This window comes from Pipistrellus hanaki (genome assembly GCF_964339955.1).
Source record: "Pipistrellus hanaki genome assembly, chromosome: 18".
Classification (NCBI taxonomy): Eukaryota; Metazoa; Chordata; class Mammalia; order Chiroptera; family Vespertilionidae; genus Pipistrellus; species Pipistrellus hanaki.
The window spans coordinates 31063883-31091134 of record NC_140520.1 but is presented as its reverse complement, the minus strand read 5'-3'; the positions used below and the strand labels follow the sequence as shown (position 1 = coordinate 31091134).

General features: G+C 45.3%; 1 protein-coding gene across 3 annotated transcripts; it reads right to left on the bottom strand.

Annotated features, from left to right (window-relative positions):
- Window positions 1-571: 571 nt before the first annotated feature.
- On the bottom strand, window positions 572-26933 carry EIF2D (eukaryotic translation initiation factor 2D). 3 transcript variants are annotated; one of them, XM_084865879.1, is made up of 15 exons: window positions 26778-26933; window positions 18552-18742; window positions 17198-17281; window positions 15356-15446; window positions 11984-12091; window positions 10211-10437; window positions 9682-9799; window positions 7734-7779; window positions 7211-7314; window positions 6941-7090; window positions 6492-6581; window positions 5111-5206; window positions 4001-4121; window positions 2225-2399; window positions 572-774 (listed from the first exon to the last, which is right to left on the bottom strand). In XM_084865879.1, exons 1-15 carry the CDS (start codon window positions 26831-26833, stop codon window positions 704-706), a joined length of 1728 nt encoding a protein of 575 aa, XP_084722005.1. In that variant the 5' UTR covers window positions 26834-26933; the 3' UTR covers window positions 572-703. The 3 variants fall into 3 exon arrangements, with proteins under 3 accessions (XP_084722005.1, XP_084722007.1, XP_084722006.1); XM_084865881.1 differs by lacking the exon at window positions 26778-26933 and adding an exon at window positions 19625-19857; XM_084865880.1 differs by lacking the exon at window positions 26778-26933 and having other exon boundaries at window positions 18611-18633.
- Between the last annotated feature and the right edge of the window lie 319 nt (window positions 26934-27252).

Below are 27252 nucleotides of genomic sequence, written 5' to 3'. Positions count from 1 at the left end.
GGGAAAACGATCAAACAAAACCTGGTGTACTATTTCAGGGAGTTCGTGGCCCCTCTGAAAACCAGCTTCATTAGCAGGAGCCCCGGTTAGGAACTTTAGAAAGCATTTGCCTGATAAGCCTTCACGGTAAGGAAGCCATCACCTGGAGGCCGCATCAGTTTACCACTGCTAGTGGCGGTGCACTAACGCTGGGAAGAATCACTGGACGGAAACCCGCGTCTTAGAATTTAAATTTTGCTGTAATTCAGGGCTAGTCCTTGCCTCTTTTGCCTGGGTTGATGACAAAACAGCTGGGTTCTGCTTTCTGTATGAATAACCCTCTTTTGGGCTGGGAGGTTAGTGAGATAGTAGGAATAGATGAGCAAGAGGCTGTGGATTATTTGTCAGAGGGACTTCAAACTAACAAGAAGGCCTCACCTGCCTGCACTCTGTTGGCCGCCTGGAATTGAGAACCAGGGAGGAACCCAAACCACTGAAAAGGCACTTCAGCCTCTTCTGTTGGGTAAAACGGCTCCTGGCTTGAAAATTTAGTACATTTTAGCTAAGTGGAGGAAACAAGAGGGAAATCAGATTTAGATTAGAATAAAAATTTATTCTGGTAAAGAATTATATATTTTTTGTTTGCAAAAGCTGAAAATGCTCCTATGAGTGAGCAGCCCAGAACTTGGATTCCACAGGATTGACCGCATGAAGCAAGAGTCTGTCACTTCTTCTTGCCAGGCTTGGGGGCCTTTTCTAGGCCTTGGATGTGTTTCCGAGGAAGCTGATATTCTTCTACAATCCAAAATGCAGGAACTCGTCAGTGGGGGATGAACTCCCCCTCCTGCCCTCCCACAGCCCCTGCTCTGTCTCACAAGGTCCCTCCTTGGCCCCAACCCCATGGGCTCCCCCTCTTCCTCCCCCCCTTCCCCTCCCCCCCCGCACAGCTACCTCCTGGCCCTCTCATCACTTGGGTGCTCATTCCTGTTGACCATTTGTTCAAACCATTCCCACCATGGATCTCTTCTGCACTGTTCAAACTCGGTCCTACAGAAGCCTTCTGGGATGAAGTGTTTTTCTTAGATGTGGAGGTATGTGTGAATTTCAGTAATTTTCACACTGATAGCTACTTGCTAAGTGTACCTCAGGCATTTAGAACTTTCTCATGAGACTGTGTGTTTTCCTCTGTATTTCTCTCAACACCTCATACAGGGTTCTTCGCTTAAAAAGGCTCAATTATAAAAGCTAACTGCTGATTACTGCCTTATCATAAAATAAATTTGCTTATTGAGCATTTACTACATGCCAGGCCCTGAGCATGAATAAAGGATGAAAGGGGCAAGGTCTTTGACTTAAGACGCTCAGCAGGAAGTTCAGACAAAAAAAATTAGCCAAGCTGCAGACACTAACCAGAACTATAAATACAACTGGAAAGTGCTACATTAGCAATTTTTCAAACTCTTATTTTAGGAAGCAGAAAAAATGGAACAAGCTCTGAGACAGGCTTCCCGTGACCCCTAAGCTGGCCAATGAGCCTTTAGGGCCAGGCAGAGTTGGCTGTGGGAGCCACACCAGGTGAGTACCCAAGTGTGAATGTGCGTGGTGTGTCTGGGGCACAGCAGGAGGCCAGTGGCTGAGGCCTGGGAGCTGCTGAAGGGCCTGCCTGGGGTGGGTCAGGCTGGGAGAGCCTTGTTTCTGAGCGCACTAAAGAGGCAAAAATAACTTTAGAGGAGAGTGATGAAATCACACTTGTTTTAGGAAACTGACTCAGGCAGAAATACAGAAAGCAGTTTGAATTGAGGACAGACTGGAGGCTGTGTGACCCAGAGTTGGTCGAAAGAACTTGGCTCTACAGAAGCATGTCAAACTCGCAGCCCACAAGTCTGACATGCTTGCTCTAGTCTGACAAGTTCAGAGCCCAGCTGCAGCAGTTAGTAGCTATCTCAGGGCCAGGCACTGACCCTCTCAGAGCCTGAGTTTCCTCATCTGCAAAACAGAACCAGTTCTGCAGCTTCATTACCATTAGAGAGGTCACACCTGCAAAAAGCCCTGCAAGTGCCTAGCAGTTTGGGGGCCAACAATGCTTATAAAAAGAGAAGGATCTGGGAGAAAACTACTCCTAAGGATCTGTTGCATTAGCTCCACCTCTTGTTGGCTGATAAAAACTGTGTGGCCAAATACAGAGGATGGGAAGATTTTTGCCAAGTGAGATCAGTGTCTCTGCTTCTTCAGAGGGGATGCTCACCAAGCAACAGCCGGCCGAGGTGATGGACCTGGTTTCCCTGGATCTGGACCTGCAGGCTGTCCTTGGCCCCAGGGTCAGGAGTGACAGTGGTGCTAGCCTGGCATCGCTGCTGCAGTTTGGCAGCCACTGTGCACGGGTCCAGACCATAGGCCTCCAAATTCCGGACCACAGTCACCTGGAGGAACAAAAGACTGATGATGGGTGCAGACACATACCCTCCCTCCAGAAGGCCTGCTAGCAGACTCAACACCCCCTATGTTCACCATCCTTACAACCATGGTGTCTTTTCACCCAAATATTTTTTACTTCTAAATTGATTCTAGCACATTTAATATATGTTATATATTTAGTGGGATATTTTCTATCCCTCATACATAATATATACCTTTTTAAAAAGTGTGATTATGGAGAATTTTCAGCATAAAGAAAAGCAGAATAGCATGATGAACTCCCACATACCCATCACCAGTTTCAATAGTTATCAAATCATACCCAACCTGATTCATTCACTACCCTCCTTATATTACTCTAAAGCAAATCATCCCAGACATCAGATCACTTCATACACAAACATTTCAGTGTATACCTCCAAAACATAAGAGCTTTTTAATCATAAAGGCAAAATATCACACCTAAAAATAAACAATTTTAATACCAAGTATCTCATCAGTAACACATGCATTTTTCTATTTTTCATCAACTTCACAAATGACATGTGACTTTGAGATGAAAAAGGAAAATATTAATACTTTTAAAAGTCACAATTCTCCCATTTCTTTAAAACACATTCTCTCTCATTCATGACTGGAGATGGTATAGGACGTTACTATCAGGAGAGGGCTGGGGACAGCTGCTTTCAGTAAAGACCGTAAAAGCTCCAAATAACCTATGTTTGCCAAGGGGCTCCAGCCCTAAGAGACTCTCAGAATCAATAAGACACTAGAAATCACATCTATTCCAACCTCTACCAAATGCATGAACAAGTGGCTGCCTAATCTATGTTTGCAGACTTCCAGAAAATAACTCCCTATTTTAGAAAAGACCAAATTTCAATTTTGGACAATTCTAATTATTAATATATAAAATGAGTGTTAATTATTAAATAACCTAATATATATATATATATATACATATATATATATATATATACACACACACACACACACACACACACACTTATATTCCTTCGCTGATCCTCATGGTGCCTGATCAGGTAGGTATTATTCCCATCTTTTTGCATAAGGAAACTTAGGCAAAAAGACATTAACTTGTTCAAGGTCAAGCAGCGAAGCAAAGGCCATGTGTGAACCCAGGTCTCTAATCCCATAACCCTACACTAACAGAAGGTTATCTTGAACCCAAGTTTGTCTGCTTGGGACTCCTGCCCAGCCATCCTGCTGTCTCCTCGAGGCACAGTGTGCACACCTTTTCCCCAGGAATGCTTCCCAAGACTCTGTGGCCAAACACTGTCAGTTCCTTAGCAATTCTTTGCAAGTTATTTTCACTGAGCAAGACCCAAGAGATAACTGAATTAATAAAAGTTGGAAGCCTATAAGACAAAAAATCTTATTTACCTCTGGAACCAGGCTCTGGCCAGTTTCCTGGCACAAAATCCTAGAGGTCAGCGAGTGAGAGGTCAGCTTTACCTGCTTTATATGGAGCCCAGCCCAGTCACACAAACATGGGTATTTCATAAATCACCTTTGTGGTATTTGAGGCCTGAAACCTCCAACCACATTAGAGACCATTTTCAAACATTGTCTTTTTTAAAATTACCTTTTTATTGCAAGCTCTCTGTGCTAGGGTGATGTCAATGGGGCAGATTTTGCCTTTCTTCACAATGGGCTCTTGTCCGGGAAAGGTCACTTGATAGGCAGGCTGCAATTTTTCCAAACATCTGAAACGGGAATCAATGAGCTGTGAGCTGACAGAGCCACCAGGAACCATTGCCTCGTTCCCACCACCAGCTGGCAGTGGTTTGCCCTTGGCTGCTCATGAATCATTCAAATCACCTACGGAGCTGCTCCCTGACCATTTAAATCAGAAACTAACCAAGTGTATATGTATTTTAAAACTCGCCAGGTGCAGCCGAAGTTGAGACCCACTCATACTCAGGGAAGGGAACTTCAGCGACGTGAGCCCCGCCAACTGGCCTGGCCTTCAGAGAATTTGCCCAGGCTTCCTTATGGACTTACTACCTGTCTTAAAACTCCACCTTCCCCAGGCTGGCGAAGTGTCACATTTCCGACATGCTGCAATAGTGCACATGTTATAGGATGCCTTTACCACAAGGAATTTCTGCCTTTTATTTAGCCAGATTTTCTCTTTGCCATATATGGGTTTCAACAAATAGGGGTTTTTCTATCAAGGGTCAGACAGTAAATACTTTAGGCTTTAAGGGCCATGTGGCCTCTGTTGCAACCACTCGACTCGGCCACTGTGACACCAACAGCAGCCTGCAACAATAACATAAGTGAATGGGCGTGGCCGAGTCCCAACAAAACCTTGTTTGCAGATCTGACCCACGGCTGTAAGTCTGCAAACCATTGACAAATTATTTTCAATGGTTCTGTGAAAAGAAAGAGTGTAAAGAATAGTTCCTTTGAAGACTTAAGACACTTCCTTCTTCATCTTCTTTTGCTTCCACATCTTTCTGGAGTTCTTATTTTTAAAGTGTTCTTTTTCTTTCTCCCTCTCAAGTTCTCCTCTATTGTGCTGGCTCATGTCATTCCAAAGACCCTTCTCATGAGAATTACCCAAGCCTGTTTATTTAGACTGATGAGATATGAATTATGGAAAGTCAGAAACTAAGACAGTGATGATTCTAAAATTCAATGTGCTGGGGGAGGGGCTGAAACTTTGGAGAGGGGTGGTCTTCCCTATTACCTGGTCAGAAGATTGTCCCATGGAAGCTTCATGACTGTGTGCTGTTCACTTTTCTCTAAGATGCAGTCACACAGGATGGGATCCAAGTGCACGAGACTGAAGAGAAAGAAGAGGCTATTAACAAAGCAGTCCTAGGCTCGCCCCTTCTGACCCAGGGGCCAGCTCAGGATTCACCTGTCATAACAACCTTTTTAGTCAGGAAAACTAGAACCAAAGTGGGGTCACACTCCAAGAAACAATGCACCCAGTGATGGGAGGTGCAAGTGTGATTTCCCTGAACAAGGGAGAAGCGGACTGTCGGGGGGGGGGAAACTGAAGACCAGGAGTTTTGGCTCAGTTCTGCTACTAGCTAACTATAAGTAGGCCAGTACAACTTTTTGATGTCTTTTAAAAGTAAAAATAAGCCAGGCCGGAGTGGCTCAGTGGTTGAGCATTGACCTATGAACCAGGAGGTCACGGTTCGATTCCTGGTCAGGACACATGCCTGGGGTGTGGGGAGTGCAGGAGGTAGTTAATCAGTGTTTCTTATCTTTGATGTTTCTCTCCCTTCTGCTCTGAAATCAATAAAAATTCAAAGTAAAAGAACCTGACTTTAAAATAAAAATATTATAGGATGCTTTTCATTTAGTAGTTTATCTTCTGTATCCACTTATACTAAGAAAACAGAGAAGCCCTAGCTGGTTTGGCTCAGTAAATAGAGCATCAACCTATGGACTGAAGGATCCCGGGTTCGATTCCAGTCAAGGGCACATGCCTGGGTTGTGGGCTCAATCCCAGGTGGGGGGCATGCAGAAGGCAGCCAATCAATGATACTCTTATCTTGATGTTTTTATCTTTCTCTCCCTCTCCCTTCCTCTTTGAAATCAATAAAAATTTATTTTTTTTAAAAAGACCAAAAAGCTGTAATTCTTTAAAGTTTGCATTTTATCACTCCCAATAAGCACCTGCATTTGAAAATCAATAATAGATAGGTATAATACTTCCCAGTCTATAGCCAATGTTGACATCAAACATGGAACTGAACACCCTAGGCCTGGGGTCAGCAAACTGCGGCTCAAGAGCTACATGAGGCTCTTTAGCCCTTGAGTGTGGCTCTTCCACAAAAATACCACTGCCTGGGTGAGTCTATTTTGAAGAAGTGGCATTAGAAGAAGTTTAAGTTTAAAAAATTTGGCTCTCAAAAGCAATTTCAATCATTGTACTGTTGATATTTGGCTCTGTTGACTAATGAGTTTGCCGACCACTGCCCTAGACAATATCTAGGTGTCTCCACCCATGGTTTAGAAACCCTGGTCTTGATTATTTCTATATGCCCCTCCATCCCAACATCCTCCACAAATTGTCTGAGTCCCCTAAAGATGTACACTACAGATCCACTCACTTTTTGTTGTCTGCATCAACCAGGTCATTCTTCTTGGCGTAGTTAATGATGATCATCCGGACCTCACTGCCCTCAAGGACGCTCCCCTTCCTGGTGAGAAGTGTTGGGGGTTAATTCATGGTGTGCCAGGAGACAACCTGCAAACCCCAAGACTCACTCCCTGCTCAGCAGTGTGCTTTCCCCAGCTTTTCAACCTCTTCTTTTCTTCCCTCTTCCTGATGGAGGTAATAAGCAGGGCTGTGTGAGGAGTAATTACAGGTAGGAAAGGGAGAGACCTACTCTCTCATTTAGTCCAGAGACACTTTCTGGGAAGGAAGCTTGAGCTGGACCTGGGGAAAGGGAGAACAGGGCAGGGAGGTTTTGCCAGTCACAGAAGAATACTAAGGCGGAGAGGAACTACAGGCCAGAACACCAAGCAGGCAGAGAAGGGCTGCTCTCCAAAAACTCACTTGTGGCCAGACTCCTGGAAGAGCAGGCTCATGCTGGCTGGGACACAGTAGAGGGGTTTTATATCTGGAGGGTGATAGGGCTGTTCCCTGCTACCCTCCTGGATAGTCTGGGAGGTCGGGGAGGGCTCAGGTATGACGAAAGATGTGATCCTAAAACCCAGCAGAAGGAAAGAAAAAACACATTTTATACTAGTGTCTCTCAAGTCCCAGTCCATGGCCCCAGTGCCCCAGGGCCAGCTGAGCTACGGTGAGCAGGCCCCCTGCACTCACCTGGGGTGTTTCCAGTCCACAGCCACAATGCTCTCCACCCCTTTGCTCAGCTCCTTGACCTGTATAATCTGCTCCTGCTGCATTTGCTGCAGGAACTTAGAGAGCTAAGGGAGAGAGGGCCAGTGGGAGGGGACTTTGTCACTTCTGCACACACTGAGCATATAGGATGTGCCAGACACCGAGCTAGGCAGGTCCTGGGGAAGGACTCGAGACAGTCCCTGCTCTCATCAAATTAGGAACGGGGAGGCCCCCACCCAGAGGCTCAGGGGGTGAGAAGCTGCTACAGACTAAATGGTGAAGCCTTTCCAAACTCTGATATCAAAGGGTGCAGAGGAGAGAAGGGAGTGGGTGCCCACCCACTGCCTCAGCCCAAGGAGTTTTCTCCCCGCCCCCACCTTACACCTGGAATTAAAAGTTTAATTCCAGCCTCAGCCCTGAGAGCGAGCTTCCTGTGCCCACCCAACTCCTGCCACGTGTGCCCCAACACAACTCTCTGTGGGTGTGCAGAGAAGGGCCTGCTTACTTTTTTGTAGCTTGACTTCTTTATGTCCAGTTGCCGTCCTTCAGGGCTGATGGCAGATGGAAAAGGCAAGTTAAGCTCACAGAGCCAGAGTGGTGGGACCTGCCTGCACTGAGGAGGTTGCTGAGCCCTCCTCCCCCACGTTCAGAAAGAGGCCACTGTGCCAGAGCTCCCCCTGGTGGCCTTGCAGTGGGACACACTCCAGGCTACTCTAGATCTTTACTGTCCGACAGACCCCTCCATGAACATGGAGTGTTCACTCTCTATTATTCTACAAGTGTGGCGATTAAGCACTTGAAATGTGACTGAGTCTAAAGAACTAAATTTTAAACTCTATTCATTTTAATTAACTTAAATAGCCACTATAATGGACACAGCTTTGGATTCCTCTGAAACTAGACAACTTTCTGAGGCCTCAGAAGTTCCACCTCAAGGTGAACCTTTCTAATACTGAGCTCATGGTGGTAAGTGAGCCCAGAGCAGGACTCTGCAAATTATATCCTCAGGCCACGCCCACCCAGCTGCTGACTCCACAGCCTTGGCCTTTGTGCCACAACCCCGAGTGGAATGTTTGCAATGGAGACTGCGCGGCCAGAAAGCCTGAAACATTTACTATCTGTTTCTACAGAAATGTTTGCTGGTTCCTGCCCTAGGGCTACTAGCTCACAGGGGAGGCTCCCAATGAACACTCTCCATAGCTTCCATCTTCTCTCCACGTGTGCCACACACCACAGTGCGACTCCCAGGGAGTCCTTCCAGAAACCCCGTTAGGAAGCTCTATCTGGAGCACATTCAGGGCCCCTCAGTTACCTGCCACCAGCAAAGTCAGGGCCAATGACCAAATGCCTGCCACACACTACAGACTCCACTCTTGTCTAGGAAAGCCTTTACAAAAAGAAGGTCAGTCTCAGGGTAAAACTCAGTAAGCAAACCTCCTGACATGTTATTTATTAAGTGCTTACTAAGTGTGAGGCTATTTAATTTCTCTCTTTTTAAGATTTTATTTTTACTGATTTTTAGAGAGAAAGTGAGAGGCAGAGAAACATCGATGTGCGAGTGGAACAATGATCAGTTGCCTCCAGCACACCTCCTACTAGGGATCAAGTCTATAACCTGGGCTTGTGCCCTGACTGAGAATCGAACCAGCAATCTTTCAGAGCACAGATGATGTCCAACTAACTGAGCCACACCAGCCAGGGCAGGCTGTGCTCAAAATGAGAGAAGCCCAGAGCTGAGTTTGAGCTCGCCTGCTCCCACTCCTTATGAAGCTGCCATTTGAGCTCAGATGGCTCTGTCTTCAAAGTTCAGTCCTATCCACAGTGATACTCCCTCTCCAGATGGCCGGTGCTTGGAGGAGAGGTGGAAAGCATACTAATTTTTCCTCCTGATATAAACTAACCCAGCCCACCTACTTCTCAGGAGGAGAGTGAGGGGGTTGACTTTCCAGAAGAAGCCTCCTAACAAAGAGGCCTCTCGGGACTCTTCCTGGATAGAACGTGCTGCCAGGAGCACCACAGCAGAGCAGTGCCCTGAAATCATTGTTCATTTCCTCAGCATCCTTTCGCTGGCTAAGATTTAAGCTTTAAAACTTAGGACCTACTGCTGAAATCGGTTTGGCTCAATGGACAGAGCGTCAGCCTGCAGACTGAAAGGGCCCGGGTTCGATTCCGGTCAAGGGCATGTACCTTGGTTGCGGGCACATCCCCAGGAGGGGGTGTACAAGAGGCAGCTGATTGATGATTCTCTCTCATTGATGTTTCTAACTCTCTATCCCTCTCTGTAAAAAAAATAAATAAATAAAATAAAACTTAGGATCTATTTTATTTACCAGATCAACCCTGCACTCCCCTCTTTCCACCATGTGTCCTTCGTCCAATTCCCCATCAGCCCTGTCCTGGAATAAGGCAGAGATTGTGCCTGGCCGCCGCCCACCCACACATGCCTTCCATACCAGCAGGAGAACACGTGGCTACCGAGGAAAGTGCTGGTGAGCAGAGGGAGGTCGGTCTTTTTGACTCGGCACTTCAAAGCATGCAAGAAGCATTGCTGTAGCAGTTCATCCATTTGCTCTGCAAGAAGACAAAACACCTCATCCTTCCTGGGGGATACAGATGCCTGGCACTTCCCGCCCAGCTCCACCCCGACCCCACTTTACCCACGGAACCCATCCCCAGGTTCCAAAACTCCCAGACTCCCTCGAGCACGGAGCCTTGAAGAGGGCTGACCCCAGAGAAGGGGTTAAGCACAAAGTCCCACCCAGCCAGGAGCCAACACTTCCAGCAACTGGAAACCGTCCAAATGCCAGGGCAGATGCCCCAGGGAAGCCTGACTTGTGTGGAGAAGATTCCCAGGTGCGATGTCACAAAGCTGTTGCACCACCTCAACAGAAATAAGGACGTGGCCTCCCCTCCCAGAGGCCCAGTGTTGCTCACTTCAGGCTCCTAAACTGAGAGGACGGTCCCCCGCTCCCAGCATTATACCTTGAAGGGTTTTGCTATCTGCAGGGTCTGGATTCAGGCCCCCGATGCCAGGGTCTTCTGAGGCTTCTGGTAGGGTCTTCTGCCCACACATCTGCTGATCTTCCCCATTCTCCTCCTCCTTTCCCTCCAGGGTAAGGCGCCTCATGTCATCCTGCTCTTCACTGACATCTGGGGGATCCGGGGTCAGTGGGGCAATAAAAGGCGGAGAGGACCTGTCTCCAGATTGCCTGGAAAAAGCTCGTGTCAGAAACACCAAACACAGCACTTTCCAACCTGGTCAGGGGTCAGCCAGGAATTCAGAGTGAGTAAGAGCCACAGGCTGAGGAGGGGTGTCTAGGAGAGGACAGAGAACCTGGAGTCTCATATAAACTCTATTTCCAGTTCTGTGATCAGAAATGTCACATGCCTCAACTTCCTCATCTCTGAAATGGGGAGAATAATTCTTGACTCCTCTCTATCTCAAAGGAATAATAATATCATTAACAGACATCTAGAGACAGAAAAAGATTAAAGGAAAAATAATTAAAGAGAACCCCCAAAAGTATTCTATTCATATGAGTTAAAAATAAAACTATTTTGAATTAAAGAACAAAATTAAGATCGCAATGCATCTGTAGGCCTAGTTTGGTGAAATACAAATACCCAAGGTTCCGAGAATATAACAAAGTACAAACACCTGCAATGCTCAAAGACTGCAAAGCTACCTGCTGTTAAAGCAGAATGCAATCGAACTTGCAGAGTAGAGATTAAAAAGGGTTTATGCCATTAAGCCTTAGGAAGAAAAAAAAAGTGATGCCAAACAGCAGAGCACAGAAAGAAGTAAAAGCACCAAGCCAAGCTTGATCAAAATTATGTAAATCAAACTAAGTTTGATTTACATAATCAGCAAGGCTTATTGGTGACTAGTGATGCTAGAGTGTATGGTTAGGCTATTCTGATCAGATCAATATCAGAAATATTTTTAAAAGGAGGGAGAGAGTAGGGGCTGAGGAGCTGCTGATAAAACAACTTAGGATGACATTGACTGCAAGGTGCTGTAAGAACATCAGTAAGCAGTTCGCAAATGTCTGCGAAAAATAGCTGATGAGGTTGTATCCCCAGCAAAGCAAGGCTTAGCTAATATTTGTAAAATGAGCAACTCCAAGAAGGGCCAAGAATGTAAGGATGAATCTATACCAGCAGGCTACAACACTTGGCCAAAAGACCAGGTATAACGCTTTTGAGAAAAGCACTATGTATTGTTTTGGGAAAGTAAAAAAAAAAAAATAACCAGAAAATAGACTGGTACATGGCTTCAGAAAGCAACTGTTACAGTGAGAAATAACTTCCCTACTGGAGAGATCTGGAATGTGAAACCTCAACAACATAATAATCACCACCCTGGTGCCTAAAGGATCTACTCTGCTTAGATTTGGATTCAGAAGTGAGAATTTCTGAGCACTTATCATGGGGCCAAAAGATGCCTAAATGTGATGGCAGACAAGGCCAGATGGACCAGAGCTATAAAAATAAAGATTATAACTGCATTGAGAGGTGAAGCAGACAATCCCTAAGGCCTTATTCAAAGCCTAGGATTCTATAATCCACCGAGAAAATAATCAGAGCTTTAATTTCTTCTCCAGACAGGCAAATATATGTATATAAATTAATGCCTGTGTCAGCAACTTGCCTAAGGACACAGCAGGTACCAAAAAACTCTCACTTTTGAACCCAGGCCCTATGTTCTCTCCACCCATGCAGCTCCCCGTAGAACAGAAAAAACAGCAGACCCACCACAAGTGGTCCTCATAGGTGTGGAGCACAGAGAAACCCCTTCCCTTCAGGCCTGAAGTCAGCATCTCCGATGTGGACATGGCAGCCACTCCGATGGCCACAGGGGCCCTGAGAAGGAGAAGGCAGAGATAAAGATCCTGGAGCATTTTCCAAGGAGCATGTCAGGACCACCTTTCATATGCTAAAAGCAACATGGTTGAAAATCTGAAGCATCCACTAGGATCACAGAAATCTCAATTTTCTTTAGCTTGCCTAAAAATATGACTTTCAAAAAGCCCTTGACCAAATATTCTCTTTCTTTTAAGCAATTCCTCTGTTGATATTGACACTTTTTGTTTGTTCCCATTATGAATTAAACCCAGGAAGGTCATTTAAACCCATGAGAGGATATTTAAAGTTCCCTTTCTTTATTTTCAAAAATATAAATTACTCCCCTACCTTAAAGAAAGCATAGCCGTCCTATACCGAAGTTCAGAAAAGAGGCCATTCATAAGCCATCGTTAGGTTGAAGGATATCATAAAGAAGGGAGAAGAGATAAGAGGTTCCTTCTGAGTTGACTCTTTATAACGGGATTTGCTCTAGGAACTGGGTATGTCCAGAATGTCAAAACTGAAATATAGTGGCAACCATACTTTGGTAAAAACTGCTGTTTGAATTTTAACCCTGCTAAGTCTGGCTCCTGCCTGATTAAACACGGAATATTTACCTCAGCTTCCAGGTGGAGACCTGGAGGCTAAGGCAATTTTCCCTTGCCTGGGACCAGGACCACAGGGGATTGATTCCCACTGACTCAGTAGCTTCAGGGATAGAAACTATAGATGACCTTTAGAGACTAACCGCTGAGCTCTGCTTCTGTGTTATTGCTATCGCAAGATAGGGCCACATTCCAATGTCCAGCAGGATGTGACTGGGAACCAGCCCTGCGGGCTGTCCCCAGTCTTTAGAATTTAGTCTTTAGGATTTAGGAACAAAGGAAAATTCTTGCGGTTTAAACCTTTAAAAGGAATTGCCTACCCCTGAAACGGTGCAGTCGTGTGGAGACCACCTGCGTGTGGTGCTCTCGCAGCTGTCCTGGCCAGTTCAATAAATCCTTGCCTGCTTTTTTAAATTAATCATCAGCCTCCGGTGGTCTTATTTTGAACCCAGGGTTCGACCCCACAACAAAAACCACCACCTTTATAGTAACTACAAAAACTTGCAAAGCCCACATGGGAAATCTCTGTCATCCCAGTGTTACTCAAGCATCGCTCACACATTGCTTGTAAGGATCAGTGACCAGCTGGGTAGCTGTGGGGTAAGGTCACCAGGGCCCAAGCAAGAAGATTCAAGAACATAGTTCCCAATACCTGAACTTGAAAAAATGTTTACTAATTTAGCAGCTCTACTTCCTGGGCCCATCGGTCAGTTATTTCCACAGAAACTTTGAATCTGGCTTCTTTCCCAGCTCCTAAATAAGGGGTCTTTCCAGCCATTGGATCAGTAACTCAGGAACTTCAGCCTCAAAGAGAACTTGTAGTTTTAACAAACTTCTTTGTACCTTTAACCTGCCACCAACTACCCCCAAGCTTCATCCCCATATGCATTCTAAAGGCCAAACTGGGCAGGCCAAATACATATTTATGGAGTTTTCCCCTTTCTTCTACAGAATACCAGAGGGGGAAAACAACAACACTGCCATTCTTTTCAATTGCAAATTTTGCTACAGGTAAACAAGGAAGGAAACATTTCTAGGTGCGTGGCTCCAAAAGGTTCAAGGCAAATTGGAAAATATCAATAGCAAAAGATCTTTAAACACTGACCTGTTCCTTGTCAAAGAAGTGAGGAGTAAAATAATGAGATGTCATTTTTCACTCAAGATGACACAAATGAAAGTGACCCATCGTATCCAGAGCTGGTGAGAATGTAGGGAAATCACGCCCAGAGGTGGGAGTGAAAATTGATACAGCTTTTTTGTAGGGCAATGGTAGTAGCTACTTTAGAAAAACACTGGCACTGGTATTCCTAGAGGCATCACTAAGATGCCATTTTTGATAGATACAAATTGGAGACACCAGAATATCCACTAGGAAAGGACCTCTCCCATCACCACAGAGTAGGTAAGAGGAGTCAGTATATCTGGGCTTGCTTACACGGGAAATGCCCACACTAGCATCAGTGAAAACAATATAAATAAAGTATAATTCTGTTTGTTCACAGTTTTAAACATTCATACATTTTTATATACACATGTATATATGCACTGAAGAAGGTTGGCAAAGATATGCCTCAATATGAGATGGTTATTCCTAGGAGAAAAAGATTATGAGATACAGGAACTTTTTATTTTTCGGAATTGTTCTTATTCCTATATTATTTTTAAAAAGCAGGGTGGTCATGGCTGAACAATGCTGTAAGTATACTAAAAAGCACTGAATTGTAATTTTGAAACAGATTAATTTATAATATGTAAACTACATTTCAACCAAGCTATTGAAAAAATTAAATGAGGATGATGAGGTGGATGATAGGGAAAAAGTATGGACTGCATGAAAGATAAGGAAAGATCAAGAAAATGTCACAGACAGGAGGCTAAGAAGACATGACAACTAAATGCACTGTGGTATTCTAGACCAGTGGTTGGCAAACTCATTAGTCAACAGAGTGGCAAACCGCGGCTCTTGAGATGCACGTGGCTCATGAGCTGCGGTTTGCCAACCACTGTTCTAGACTGAATCCTTGAAGCAAAACAAAAAAAAAAAAGACGTGAGTGGAAAAACTGAAATAAAGTTTGTAATTGTGTTAATGGTATTGTACCAATCCTTTGTTTTGGTAACTATACTGAGGTTATACAAAATGTTATTACAGGAAGCTGGGTATAGCAGAACCCCGTACTCTTTACAACTCTCTATAATCTAAGATTATTTAGGAGCCCTTGCCGGTTTGGCTCAATGGATAGAGTGTTGGCCTGCGAATTAAAGGGTCCCAGGTTCAATTCCAGCCAAGGACACATGCCCGGGTTGCAGGCTTGATCCCCCCAAGTAGGAGGTATGCAGGAGGCAGCCAATCAATGATTCTCTCTCATCACTAATGTTTCTATCTCTCTATCTCTCTCCCTTCCTCTCTGAAATCAATAAAAAAATACATATTTAAAATTTTTTAAATAAAATAAAATTTATGGGGGGGGGAAAAAGAAGCATCAGTGGCAAATACACTGGCCCCAGATGTGTGGATACCTCACATATCTCATTGCCATTCTCTGTCTTCTAGAAGAACCTGTTTTTTTTCCCCCTCTCAATCCTTTATCCATAAGCTTTGAGAGTTGTCATTCCCCAAGCCCCTCCCCAATTTTACCTAAGTTCTTCCCCCAAAGGCACAGCTGGCTGGCACAATACCTGTTTCCCACCAAGACAATGGCACAGAGGTCACCCTTCTGTACCTGAGGCAGACCAGCAGGGGGCACCACTATTCCCGGCAGCATCAAATCTGCAGTAAACAAAACAAAAGCATCACAATTTATGTTCTGCCTCCATCTAATTTCACATTTTAACATCATTTATTTATTCACTTAACAAATATTTATTAATGTAATAATTAACTACACTAGAGGCCCAATGCACCAGATTCGTGCACTCAGTGGGGGACGGGGGGAGGGGGACCCTCAGCCCAGCCTGTGCCCTCTCACAGTCTGGAAGTCCTTGGGGGATGTCCCACTGATAGCGTAGGGAGCGGGCCTAAGCCGTGGTCAGATATCCTTAGCGGTGGCTCCAGCTGCGCTCACTAGCCGTGAGCCAAGCTTCCCACCAGGGAACAGCTCCTGCATTGAGCGTCTGCCCCCTGGTGGTCACTGTGCATCACAGCGACCAGTCCGCCATTTGGTTGATTTGCATATTAACCTTTTATTATATAGGACTAGAGGCCAGATGCATGAAATTCATGCACGGGCGCAGGGGAAGGATGGAGTGTCTCTCAGCCCAGCATGCACCCTCTCCAATCTGGGACCTTTCGGGGAAATGTCTGCCAGCGTTTGGACATCCCTCTCACAATCTGGGACTGCAGGCTCCTAACTGGTCACCTACCTGCATGCCTGACTGCCCCTAACCACTCTGCCTGCTAACCTGATAGGCCCCTAACCGCTCCCGTTGGCCTGACTGATGCCTAGCTGCTCCCCTGCTGGCATGATTGTCCCCAACTGCCCTCCCGACAGCCCAATCACCTCCAACTGCCCTCCCCTGCCAGCCTAATCGCACCCAAATGCCTTCTTCTGAGGGGCTGAGGAGACTGCCCCCTGGATGAGGCAGGGCTGAGGGGACAGGGCCCCGCCATCTTGTGACTATGGGCGCTGCCATCTTGTGAGGGTGTGGCAGTCAATTAGCATATTCCCTCTTTATTAGATAGGATTATTCATAATGAAAATTAAAAATGGCAACCTGCCGAAACCAATTTGGCTCAGTGGATAGAGCGTCGGCCTGCGGACTCAAGGGTCCCTGGTTCGATTCTGGTCAAGGGCATGTACTTTGGTTGCGGGCACATCCCCGGTAAGGGGTGTGCAGGAGGCGGCTGTTTCGATGTTTCTCTCTCATCGATGTTTCTGACTTTCTATCCCTCTCCCTTCCTCTCTGTAAAAAATCAATAAAAACATATAAAAAAAAAAATGGCAACCTGAATAGCAGCCTTTTTCCCTTTGGGGGCCACGGGCTAGTGGTCATATTGAAGCACCAAGCTGAGGTTCCAGCTCCACAATCTATCTTATCCTAGTCTCCTAAGTTCAGCCTATTGATTTACAGCACATGTGTCAAACACAAGGCCCTCGGGCCAAATCCAGCCCGCCAGGCCTTGCAATGTGGCCCGCACCGCGCTGTCATCACTGCACTCCGCTGTCAGTTTATGACATTGTCAGTTTATGACTGTTCAGTAAACCATTCGGCCCGCGATTTAGGCTGGATTTTAGATTTTGGCCCCTTCTCTGATTGAGTTCGACACCCCAAATTTACAGTATAGCATATGGCAGTTCCCAAGGTACCTTCACATCATTTACCTTATTTAAACTTTATAAAGGGTCAGAGAGGCTCAAAGGGCTCGTGGAGGCAGCCAAGTGAGAGCCACAACACTCATGGTGGATGAAATCCATTTTTCAAACATATGAATGAATATAGGAAATAGATACGTTTCTTAAAGTCGTTGTCCTTACTAAGTAGGTTTCAGCCAAGAGCCAGAACATAGGAAAATCCTCTTACCTGCTCCCCCCACCAGTTTTTCGAGCACCAGAGGCCATGTTGTGAATGCTGGTAGAAGATCAGGATATGACCACAGGGTGTACACTGTCCAAAAACAAACACAGAAAACACTTAACTGCCAAAGTCAATCCCCTGGGGAACTGGCAAAGACAAACATTAAGGTTGATTTAGTTAGGATATAGAAAAAGCAAAAGTTATAAAGATTACTGAGAAGATGCCCAAAGGATTTCATTCCTGAAGGCGCAGAGATTTAAGAAATTGGAAGTCATTTGAGATTTGGAGGCACCTATTGTTCCACCTGGATTGCAGCAGCAGCAAATGACCACAGTAGATAAAAGTGGGGACACAGACACAACAGGATTCCATTTACCTCAGAAGCAAGTAACCTAAGAACAGGGCACCAGGTGAAGAAATGTTGAACTTGCCCGTGTTTTATTATTTTTATTCTGTTTCCATAGTGATTAGCCATAAAACCCTAGATCAGAAGGAGCCTGTGATTGTACAGCAGCAAAGTAGGAGTGGCCTTAGGAGATTATACTGCACTGTCTCAGCCAAGCTGGGAGGAAGAAAGCCACAAGTGACAAAGTAGGTGTCCGTAGCTATGAAAAACAAAAAGGCCCTAGCTGGTTTGGCTCAGTGGATAGAGCATCGGCCTGTGGACTGATGGTCCCAGGTTCGATTCCAGTCAAGAGCATGCCTGGTTGTGGGCTCGATCCCCAGTAGGGGGCGTGCAGGAGACAGCTGATCAATGATTCTCTCTCATCATTGATGTTCTCTCTCTCTCCCTTCCTCTCGGAAATCAATAAAAATATATTTTAAAAAAAGAACACAGTCTCTGACATCTGTGACAAAGAGAGAAAGCAAAGAATCCTGAGAGCCAGGCAGAGCCTAAGAAAGACTCCCAATGAGGTAGGTATCTTCATGACTGAAGTACATCACTAAGCCAGCCAGTATGTAGTTTAATCAACCTAGCTTCTTTCCTACAATAGTATGTCTTTGGTACTTTATGAAAATCCTGCTAGAGGTAGCTTTAAGAAACATTCATGCCCTGATATTCACCTGCTTTCAAGACCTCTGCTCCATCCTAAGTAACCTATTATATACTTCATCTCAGAATTTCCCTTGGCAACTACCCTCTTTGTGTGTTAACTTTTTTTTTTTCTTTTCTCCCTCATATAACAGTTTCTGCCCTTGGAAGACCCAATTCTAGAAATATTAGGTCCAAAAACATGTTTAGGGATAGTATTGAGAGATTTTCAACTTGTTTAAGAAAGACTGGTTACTGGAAGACATAAGGAGAAACAGATATTAGGCAAGAGCTATAATGATGGCCATCCCCATCCTACTGCCATACCTGTCGGGTACAGATTTTTCTCCAGTTCAAATAGGACGGGGTTACCACCACTCACGTACACAGTCACAGCATCCCCTCTGTGAGCATACAGCTTCACGATGTTGAGCTCTTCCTTCCCAGGCACTAACTCGGAGGCCTGATCAGTTCCGAGGGTGGGGAAAGCAGCTGTCACATCAGCCCGAAGCTTTCTCCTGCAGGGAGCACACCAATGCCAGCTATGAACGCTGTCTGGGTGGATTTTAATAAATACTGAGGACGCGCTATAAAATCACGAGAGCCAAGAAAAGACTAATTTACAATGCTCTATTCTCGCACACGCTTCCTAAACATCCTATTCTATTTCACACCAATGTCTCATCTATTTTCACATGTTCCTGGGCAAATCTCTTCATTTTACAAAGGAAGAAAGAAAAAAAATCAACAAAACAAGACCCAGTGAGCATTCCAAGTAAGCCTGAAACTGGAAATTCAGCCCTGCCTTCTTGACACCATGCTCAGCTCTCAGACCCACTCCTTGCTCATGTGTGCTTGGTGAATCTGCCAGCTTATGATTCATCACTATACCAGGGCACCGAGAATAACAACTCTAGAACACTGGCTCCGGAAGTGCCAGCGTGACATCTGCATTTACAATACTGACATATTTAGTTCTTACCATATGTGCTGTGCGATCCTCTCCCACTTCACCCTCCTGTCGCTCCTGCCAGAAGCAAGCACTGGGCACTTTTGCTTGTGTGCCTGTAGTTCTCTGCGCCCCAGAGGTCTCTACTCTCTTTGGAGGGCAGGGACTCTGTACTCCTTCATTTTTACATCCTCCACGCCTTAGTCTGAATTTTATAAGCGCTTCCTGAATTGTTTTCTTTTAAACTCATTAAAATATCCACATACAAAAAAAAGGCAGCCTAGGAGATATATGAGGCCTTCATCTTCACCTAACCCACACTTGCCCCCTGAAGTCCCTTTCCCGGGTGTACCCCGCGGCCTGACCCAACCCAAAGAGGGCTCTGGACCAAACCGGGTTGAGAAGTACTTGGGTGCCCTCATGGGTGGAGCAGGCCCCTCTTCCCCCTCACCTGTCCGATCCCTTGATGGCCGTGTTGGACTTGACCCGAAAGGCCTTGGCAAACATGTTTGCTGGAATGGCCAGAGGAAGAGAAGTCGAGCACAGAAGCCAGAGGCTGTCAGGAAAACCAGAGCGCAGCGTCTCCCCAACCCGCAGCGCTGGGCGCAGCCATACTGGGGCCTGGCAGGGGAAATGAGCCCGGCCGGATATGGGTCCGAGTGGAAACCGTGGCCGCGCAGCTTCACGGCCGCCCCCAGTGGCAGGGCCGGGAACAGAAACTGGGCGGGGCGGGCTCCTGCACGCCCCTCCCCAAGTCACGCCCCTCTGTCCAGTGCGCAAACGCAAATGGCCGGAGCCAGCGAGTCTGTAGTTACCCGCCCCAACAGAGACTGCATTCATTTCCACTTCATCACATTTGAAGTGCGCTGAGTAGGAGGCCTGCCAGCTCCCGTTCCACTCAATTTAATTCAATTCCACAAAATTAATTGAACTCTTGTGTTTTATTAAACTTGCAGGCCCCTTGAATGCTTTTCTTAAGGGCTTTTGTTTATTAAATCTTTTCATTTTTTGCACACTAGGCCTCAAGCTAGGATTTTCTCCAAGATTTTCTACTATGTTATCAGAAAATGTCTACATGTTATTACTATGGGGTGATAATAACAATAACAGGGAATCTACTCTTGTCACAGACTTGCCCCTCTGAGAAAAAAAAACTACAAATGATTTTCAAATGTATTACTTTAAAATATTTTTGGCTATTTGTATTTAAATTTTGGGTTCAGGCATTATTTGGGGAGTTCTATTTCCAAAGTAATTATGTTATTACTCATAAGTTAATGTGTTTATTAACTCATATTGCTTATTTTTAAAAATCTGTGAGCTAGCTTAGGATCAAATGCCCTTTCAGCTGTGATCATGGACCAACAGCTTATTCTTTCTGAAAGTCTTGTATTCTCTGACATGTGGATGCCATAGCCACCTTAGAGTTTCCATGAGAAACAATTGAGGCAACATGTGAGGCCTCCCCATGGCCTACCCAGCTAACACTCCCAAAAAATAGTGAATCTGGAGGATCTCAGATGAGGCCAGTAGGAGCCCTCAGACACTAAAGGGCTTTGCAAATTAACAATAAATAGTTAATATTAGTTGAAAAAAAAATCAGTCTCAGACAGAAGTGAGGGTTTGGGTTTCTCTGAGTGACAGCTGTGTACCATGGAGGCAAGGATTTGAACACCTGGGGTCCTGGCCCCTACTAAATTAAAATTTTCATGTGTAAACTTCAGCCCAGAATGTTTATCCACCAAGAAAAAAATCCTAATTGCTTTATTAGCTGACATAGTTGCACAAAGGAGAATGCCACATTAACTGGCCAAAGATCAAACCCTGCACAGTGTGTGCCCACCACCATTCTTGGAAGGGCCCCTAATACGGCAGAGGGGCCAGTCCCAGCTCAGGCTCCCCTGCACTTCTGACCCACCAGGCTCTTATTCTAAAGCACTGCAGCCATAAAACCAAAGTCAGAGGAGTCCAGAGGAGGACAGCACCACAGAGCCCTGTCCCCTTGTACCCCCACACCTGGCCACACTGGGGGCAGTGGTGGGGGGAGCCTATCTCCAGCTCTGAGTAAGTTGCCTGACCCCACAAGCTTTCAAGTCTTCCAGCGGAGGCCCCAGCTATCGGGGAGCAGAGACTAGCCATTTCACTATGCCCTGTCTGAAGGCCTGATCCATAGAAACCACAAGATAGTAAGTAATTATTGTTGTTTTAAGCTGGAGCTTGGGGTGGTTTGTTATACATCCATGGATAACTAATATAGGAACCAAACATTTCTCCATCCCATTGCATCCTGAAATGGACAATTTGTTCATGTTACTGTGATGGAATCTATAGGTATATGCAGTACAACTCTTCTCCCTGGAAATCACTACTAGCTAGTTGTTTAAAACTTTTTTTATTTTTCAATTACAGTTGACATTCAATATTATATTAGTTCCAGATATAGATGTTTATATAATTTATGAAGTGATCCCCTAATTAAGCCTACTACCCATCTGGAACCATTCACAGGTATTACACTATTATCCTATCATATAATAATCTTATGAAATAAAAGGCTAATATGAAATCGACCAAACAGCAGAATGACGGGTTTCTATGCGCTGGTGGTCAGTGCGCATCATAGAAACCCATCATTCTGCCCCCTGGTGGTCAGTGCGTTCCTGCCTCCACAGCAGCTCTAAGAATGTCCAACTGATGGCTTAGGCTCGCTCCTGTGGGTAGCCAGCCTAAGCCATCAGTTGGACATCCAAGGGCTCCCGGATTTTGAGAGGGGGCAGGCCAGGCTGAGGGACCAAGGGACCACCCCCTCCCCAGTACATGAATTCTGTGCACCGGGCCTCTAATTGACTATACTACCTGTTCTGTATTTTACATCTAACAAAAATTGAAAAGTCTAAGATATTTGACTAATGTAAAATTGGAGAGGTCTAGAGAAGGGAAGAGCTTTAATCAGAAAAACCCTGTGCCAGGAAATCTGTGACTCTGGCTTTTTTATGAATGGGGAGATGCTACTGAACCCATAATATTATATAAAAGGGAGACACATTAGGTAAAGGTCTTGCTCTTGCAAAACCAAACCATAGAGCTGACTCTCAGAACAAGGAAGAGTGTCACCATGCCCAACTCAGCACTGCCTGGTCTTCCTGGCTGGGGTGGGGGTGCCCCAGCCGAGACCAGGGCACCCCATGTAAAAACAGAGGCACCTACTTTCTAGCTTTCCTGCCACACACCCAGGGAGATCCGAGATACACACTGTTCAGGGGGATGAAGACTTTCTTTGTAAGGTGTCCTTTTGTCCTTTCTCCTTAGGACTGGCCAAACTACATATTCAGCTAGGTTTTTTAATCTCCTTTCTTCTTCATGGCCTCCCCAACTCACACTTCTAAAAGCTAGTGAATCTGGAGGATTCCAGATGAGGCCAATAGGAGCCCTCAGACACTAGCAATTGGACAGAAAAGGATCACATAGCTGCCCAGGAGTAAAACCTTCCACATCTCAGAAAGTTACAGTTGTTCTGGAAGGACTGGTCTGAGGTGAAGATATTCTCCACAGCCTGTGGCAGAAACCTGTCACTGGTGACTCAGAACCTAATGGACTCTGCGAAAACTCTGCGAGAGAAGGGAACCTTCACTTTTATAGTACATTTATAATACATAAATTTATACATTTATAAACCTTCAGAATACATTTTCTTTGAGCAGTTATAATTGGTTTTTTGTTTTGTTTTGTTATCCATACCCTAGGATATGTTTCCATTGATATGAGAGAGAGAGAGAGAAAGAGAGAGAGAGAGAGAGAGAGAGAGAGAGAGAGAGAGAGAGAGAGAGAGATATCAGTTGACTCCCAAACACACCCTGACCATGGATCAAACCTGCAACCTTTTGTTGTACGGGATGACACTCTAACCAACTGAGCCACCTGGCCAGGGCTGTCGTGTGTTTCTTGATACTTGCAATACTTGTATGGTAGGTGACAGAACTGATTTCCTTGGCCCAAGTGGTATGAATAGAACAGCCTTAGTGGGTTTCCAAGGTCCCGTAGGACTTAGTCTCCAAGGTCTACACTAGTGAATTCCAGACCTGGTGGGTGAACAGCAGTGGAGCCCCTAAAGAACCAAGATGGTGGTATAGGTAAAACCCTACACAGGCCACCTCTGACAACCACATCAACATTACAACTAAAATGCAGAACAACCACCATTCAGAACCACCTGAAAGTTGGCTGAATAGAAGTCCTACAACTAAAGAAGAAAGCACATCGAGACTCGTAAGAGGGGCTGAGATGCAGAACTGGCTGGTCCGTCACCCACGTGTGCCATTTTTCTATTGATAATTGGGAGGGAGATTGTCTCTGCAGAGGCTGCCTGTGAGGAACAAGGAGTCCCAGCCCACACCAGACCCCCAGCCCAGGCTTTCAGGGCAGGGAAGAGAAGTCCCAGAAACTATGGGCTATAAAAACCAACTTAGATTAAAAATAGTGGCAAAGTGGATGCTCCCAGGAACAAACTGGAATTACAACTAAAATACAGAAAAACTTCCTAAATAATCAAGGTAAGACTTGCAGGAGAGAACCGTGATACCCAAGGACCAAAAGTGGACACCGCATAGAGACTAGTAGGAGGGGCACAGGGTGTGAAAGGGCTGGCCAGGTGCCCACAGCTAGCAACTGAAATTCTGGAGGGTATCAATGAGGAAAGAAAGGGGACATATGTAATACTTTCAACAATAAAGAATTATTAAAATAAAACAAACAAACAAACACACACACACACACACACAAAAAAAACAACAAAAAAAAAAAACCCAGGCTGGATTGTGGCTGAGTGACAAGCAGGCTGCTGAAATTCCAGCGTTCCTCTTTAGGAGCACTAACTTGCAAATCCTGCTTCTTCTGAGCTCCAGTGCCAGGAGACTCAGACACACACAGGGAGGAACTGGCTTGTCTGGCATCAGTGCAGGACCTCGGGGGTGGTTCTCTCCCAGATGTGGGTGCTCACAGAGGTCATTGTTCCAGTGCTAGGACCTCCCCTCTCACAGGGCTGATTGGCAACCATCTGAGTCTCCATCAGCCTGAAGCACACTGTTTGTTCCGCCCTGGGGATTCCCTGAGACTCACACCATCCAATTTATGGCCCCACTCAAGCTGTTTGCAGCAGCTTTTCCATATGAACAGCCTGTCCTGGCTCAGGCTTCAGACTTTGCTAAAATCTCTCAAACAAGCTGCAGCTGGTAACACCATGCCCCAAGACTGGGCACTAGCACAAGCCTGCCTTGCTTCACAGCTGGGCCTCACCTGGGCACCTCCAAGCCCAATAAAAATAGCAAATAGCAGCCCTCTGCTGATCCTTCTGTAGCTCCTGCCAAGTGGCCCCAGGCAATGGCTGACTTTGCACCTCCCTGGAGGCCCCAGAGCCAGTACACCTGGTGGACAGTTTCAGACCATACCAGATTACAACTCTACACATCCATAAACGACACACTCAAGGGGCAGACTCAGTGAGCAACAAAGCCCCACTGAAGCAAATCCTGCTCCATAGGAGTGTATTCTGCACAGCTGCTCTCCCACTGTGGTCCTCACAGCCAATTGGCCTGGAGGTCAACTCCTCTTCGTGATGCCAATAGCAATCAAGGCTCAACTACAAGACTGTGCACACAGCCCACACAGGGGTGCTTCCAGAGTGCCCAGCTCAGGTTACTGAGGAGGCTGAGGCACTGGGCCCTACAGGACACCTATCAATTCCAGGAGATGTAGCTCTCCACCTAATACATAGAAACAAACACAGGGAAGCAACCAAAATGCAGAGACAAAGAATCATACCACAGATGAAAGAAATGGAAACAAGCAAACTACTAGATACATAGTTCAAAACTGGTTATAAAGTTACTCAATGAGTTTTCAAGGATCTTAGTGAGAATGTCAAATACATGAAAAAGGACCAGTCAGAAATTAAGCATACACTAACTGAAATAAAGAATAATTTACAGAGATTCAACAATAGAGGATTCAGAGAATCAAATCAATGATTTGGATTATGAGGAAGCAAAAATCATGTAATCAGGAGAGTAAAAAGAAAAAAGAATCCAAAAATATGAAGATAGTGTAAACAGCCTGTGGGGCAACTTCAAGCATACCAACATTTGCATTATGGGGGTACCAGAAGGAGGAGAGAGAGAGCAATATATCAAAACTTTATTTGAAAAATTAATGACAGAAAACTTCCCCTACCTGGTGAAAGAAATAGACTTGCAAGTCCAGGAAGCACAGAGAGTCCCAAAACAAGAGGAACCCAAAGAGGCCCACACTAAGATGCATCATAATTAAAATGCTAAGGGTTGCCCTAGCCGGTTTGCTCACTGGATAGAGCATTGGCCTGCAGACCAAAGGTTCCCGGGTTCAATTCAGGTTAAGGGCAAATACCAGGTTGTAGGCTGGATCCCCAGTAGGGGGCGTGCAGGAGGAAGCCAATCAATAATTCTCTCTCATCATTGATGTTTCTCTCCCACCTTCTCCCTTCCTCTCTCAAATCAATAAACATATTTTTAAAAATAGCCGAAACTGGTTTGGCTCAGTGGATGGAGCTTTGGCCTAGGGACTGGAGGGTCCCGGGTTTGATTCTGGTCAAGAGCATGTACCTTGGTTGCAGGCACATCCCCGGTGGGGGCTGTGCATGGGGGCAGCTGGTCAATGTTTCTCTCTCATTGATGTTTCTGGCTCTCTATCAAAAATCAATAAAATGTATTTTTTTTTAATTTAAAAAATAAATAAAATGCCAAGGGTTAAAGACAAAGAGAAAACCTTAAAAGAAACAAGAGAAAAGCAGTTAGTTACCTACAGGGGAGTGCCCATATGACCATCAGCTGATTTCTCAATAGAAACTTTGCAGGCCAGAAGGGATTGGCAAGAAATATCCAAAATGATGAATAGCAATGACCTACAACCAAGATTACTATACCCAGCAAAGCTCTCATTTAGAATTGAGGGTCAGATAAAGAGCTTCACAAACAAGAAAAAGCTAAAGGAGTTCATCATCACCAAACCAGTATTACATGAAATGTTAAAGGATATTCCTTAAGAAGATGAGGAGGAGAAGAAAAAGGAGGAGGAGGAAGAGAAGAGGAAAAAGAGGGAGGAGGAGCAGGGATAAAATATATGAACAATAAAATGGCAACAAATACATATCTATCAACAATTGAATCTAAATATCAAAATAAACAAACAAGAAATCTAATGAGTAAAATAAACTGGTGAGTAAAATAGAATCAGAGGCATAAAAACATAGTACAGACTAACGAATCTCAGAGGAAAGGGGAGAGGGGGCAGAAAGAGATTAACCAAAGATCTTACCTATAGACACAGAAAATAGGGTGCTGAAGGTTTGGAGTGGGGTGGGAAACAAGAGTTGGGTAATAGGGGGACATCTGTAATACTCTCAGCAATAAAGGTTAAAAAATATACATCAGTGGAGCCCCTTATCAAGAAATTCTTAATCATTAGATCTGGAGGGATTGGTGGGTAGGTCCAAATTGGTATTTTTCAAAAGTACCATTTATTTCTTGCAGAACCCCAAAATTTAGTGGCTTAAAATAATCATTTTATTTGCTCACAGTTCTCGAGGATCTGCTGACTTGGTTCTTCGGCTGGCTTTGCTTGGGATCCTCATGTGAATGCAGTCATCTGGCAACACAACTCAGCTGGCTCAGCCTCTCACATGTCTGACAGTGGCAGGGGCTGACTCTCCACCAATCTAGTTCAGAATTGTCCACATGGTGGCAGCATCTAAGAGCATAAGAGAGAACCTGTAAGGTCTCCCGAGGCTTAGACTCATAATGACACAATTCTGTCACTTTCTTTGGTCAGAGCAACTCATATGGCTGGCCAGATTCAAGAACTGGGAAAATAGCCTGGCAGGAGTGGCTCAGTGGTTGAGCACTGACCTATGAACCAGGAGGTCACAGCTCAATTCCAGTCAGGGCACATGCACATGTTTTCGGCTCGATCCCCAGTAGAGGACATGCAGAGGCAGCCAACTGATGATTCTCTCTCATCATTGATGTTTCTCTCTCTTTACCTCTCTTCTTT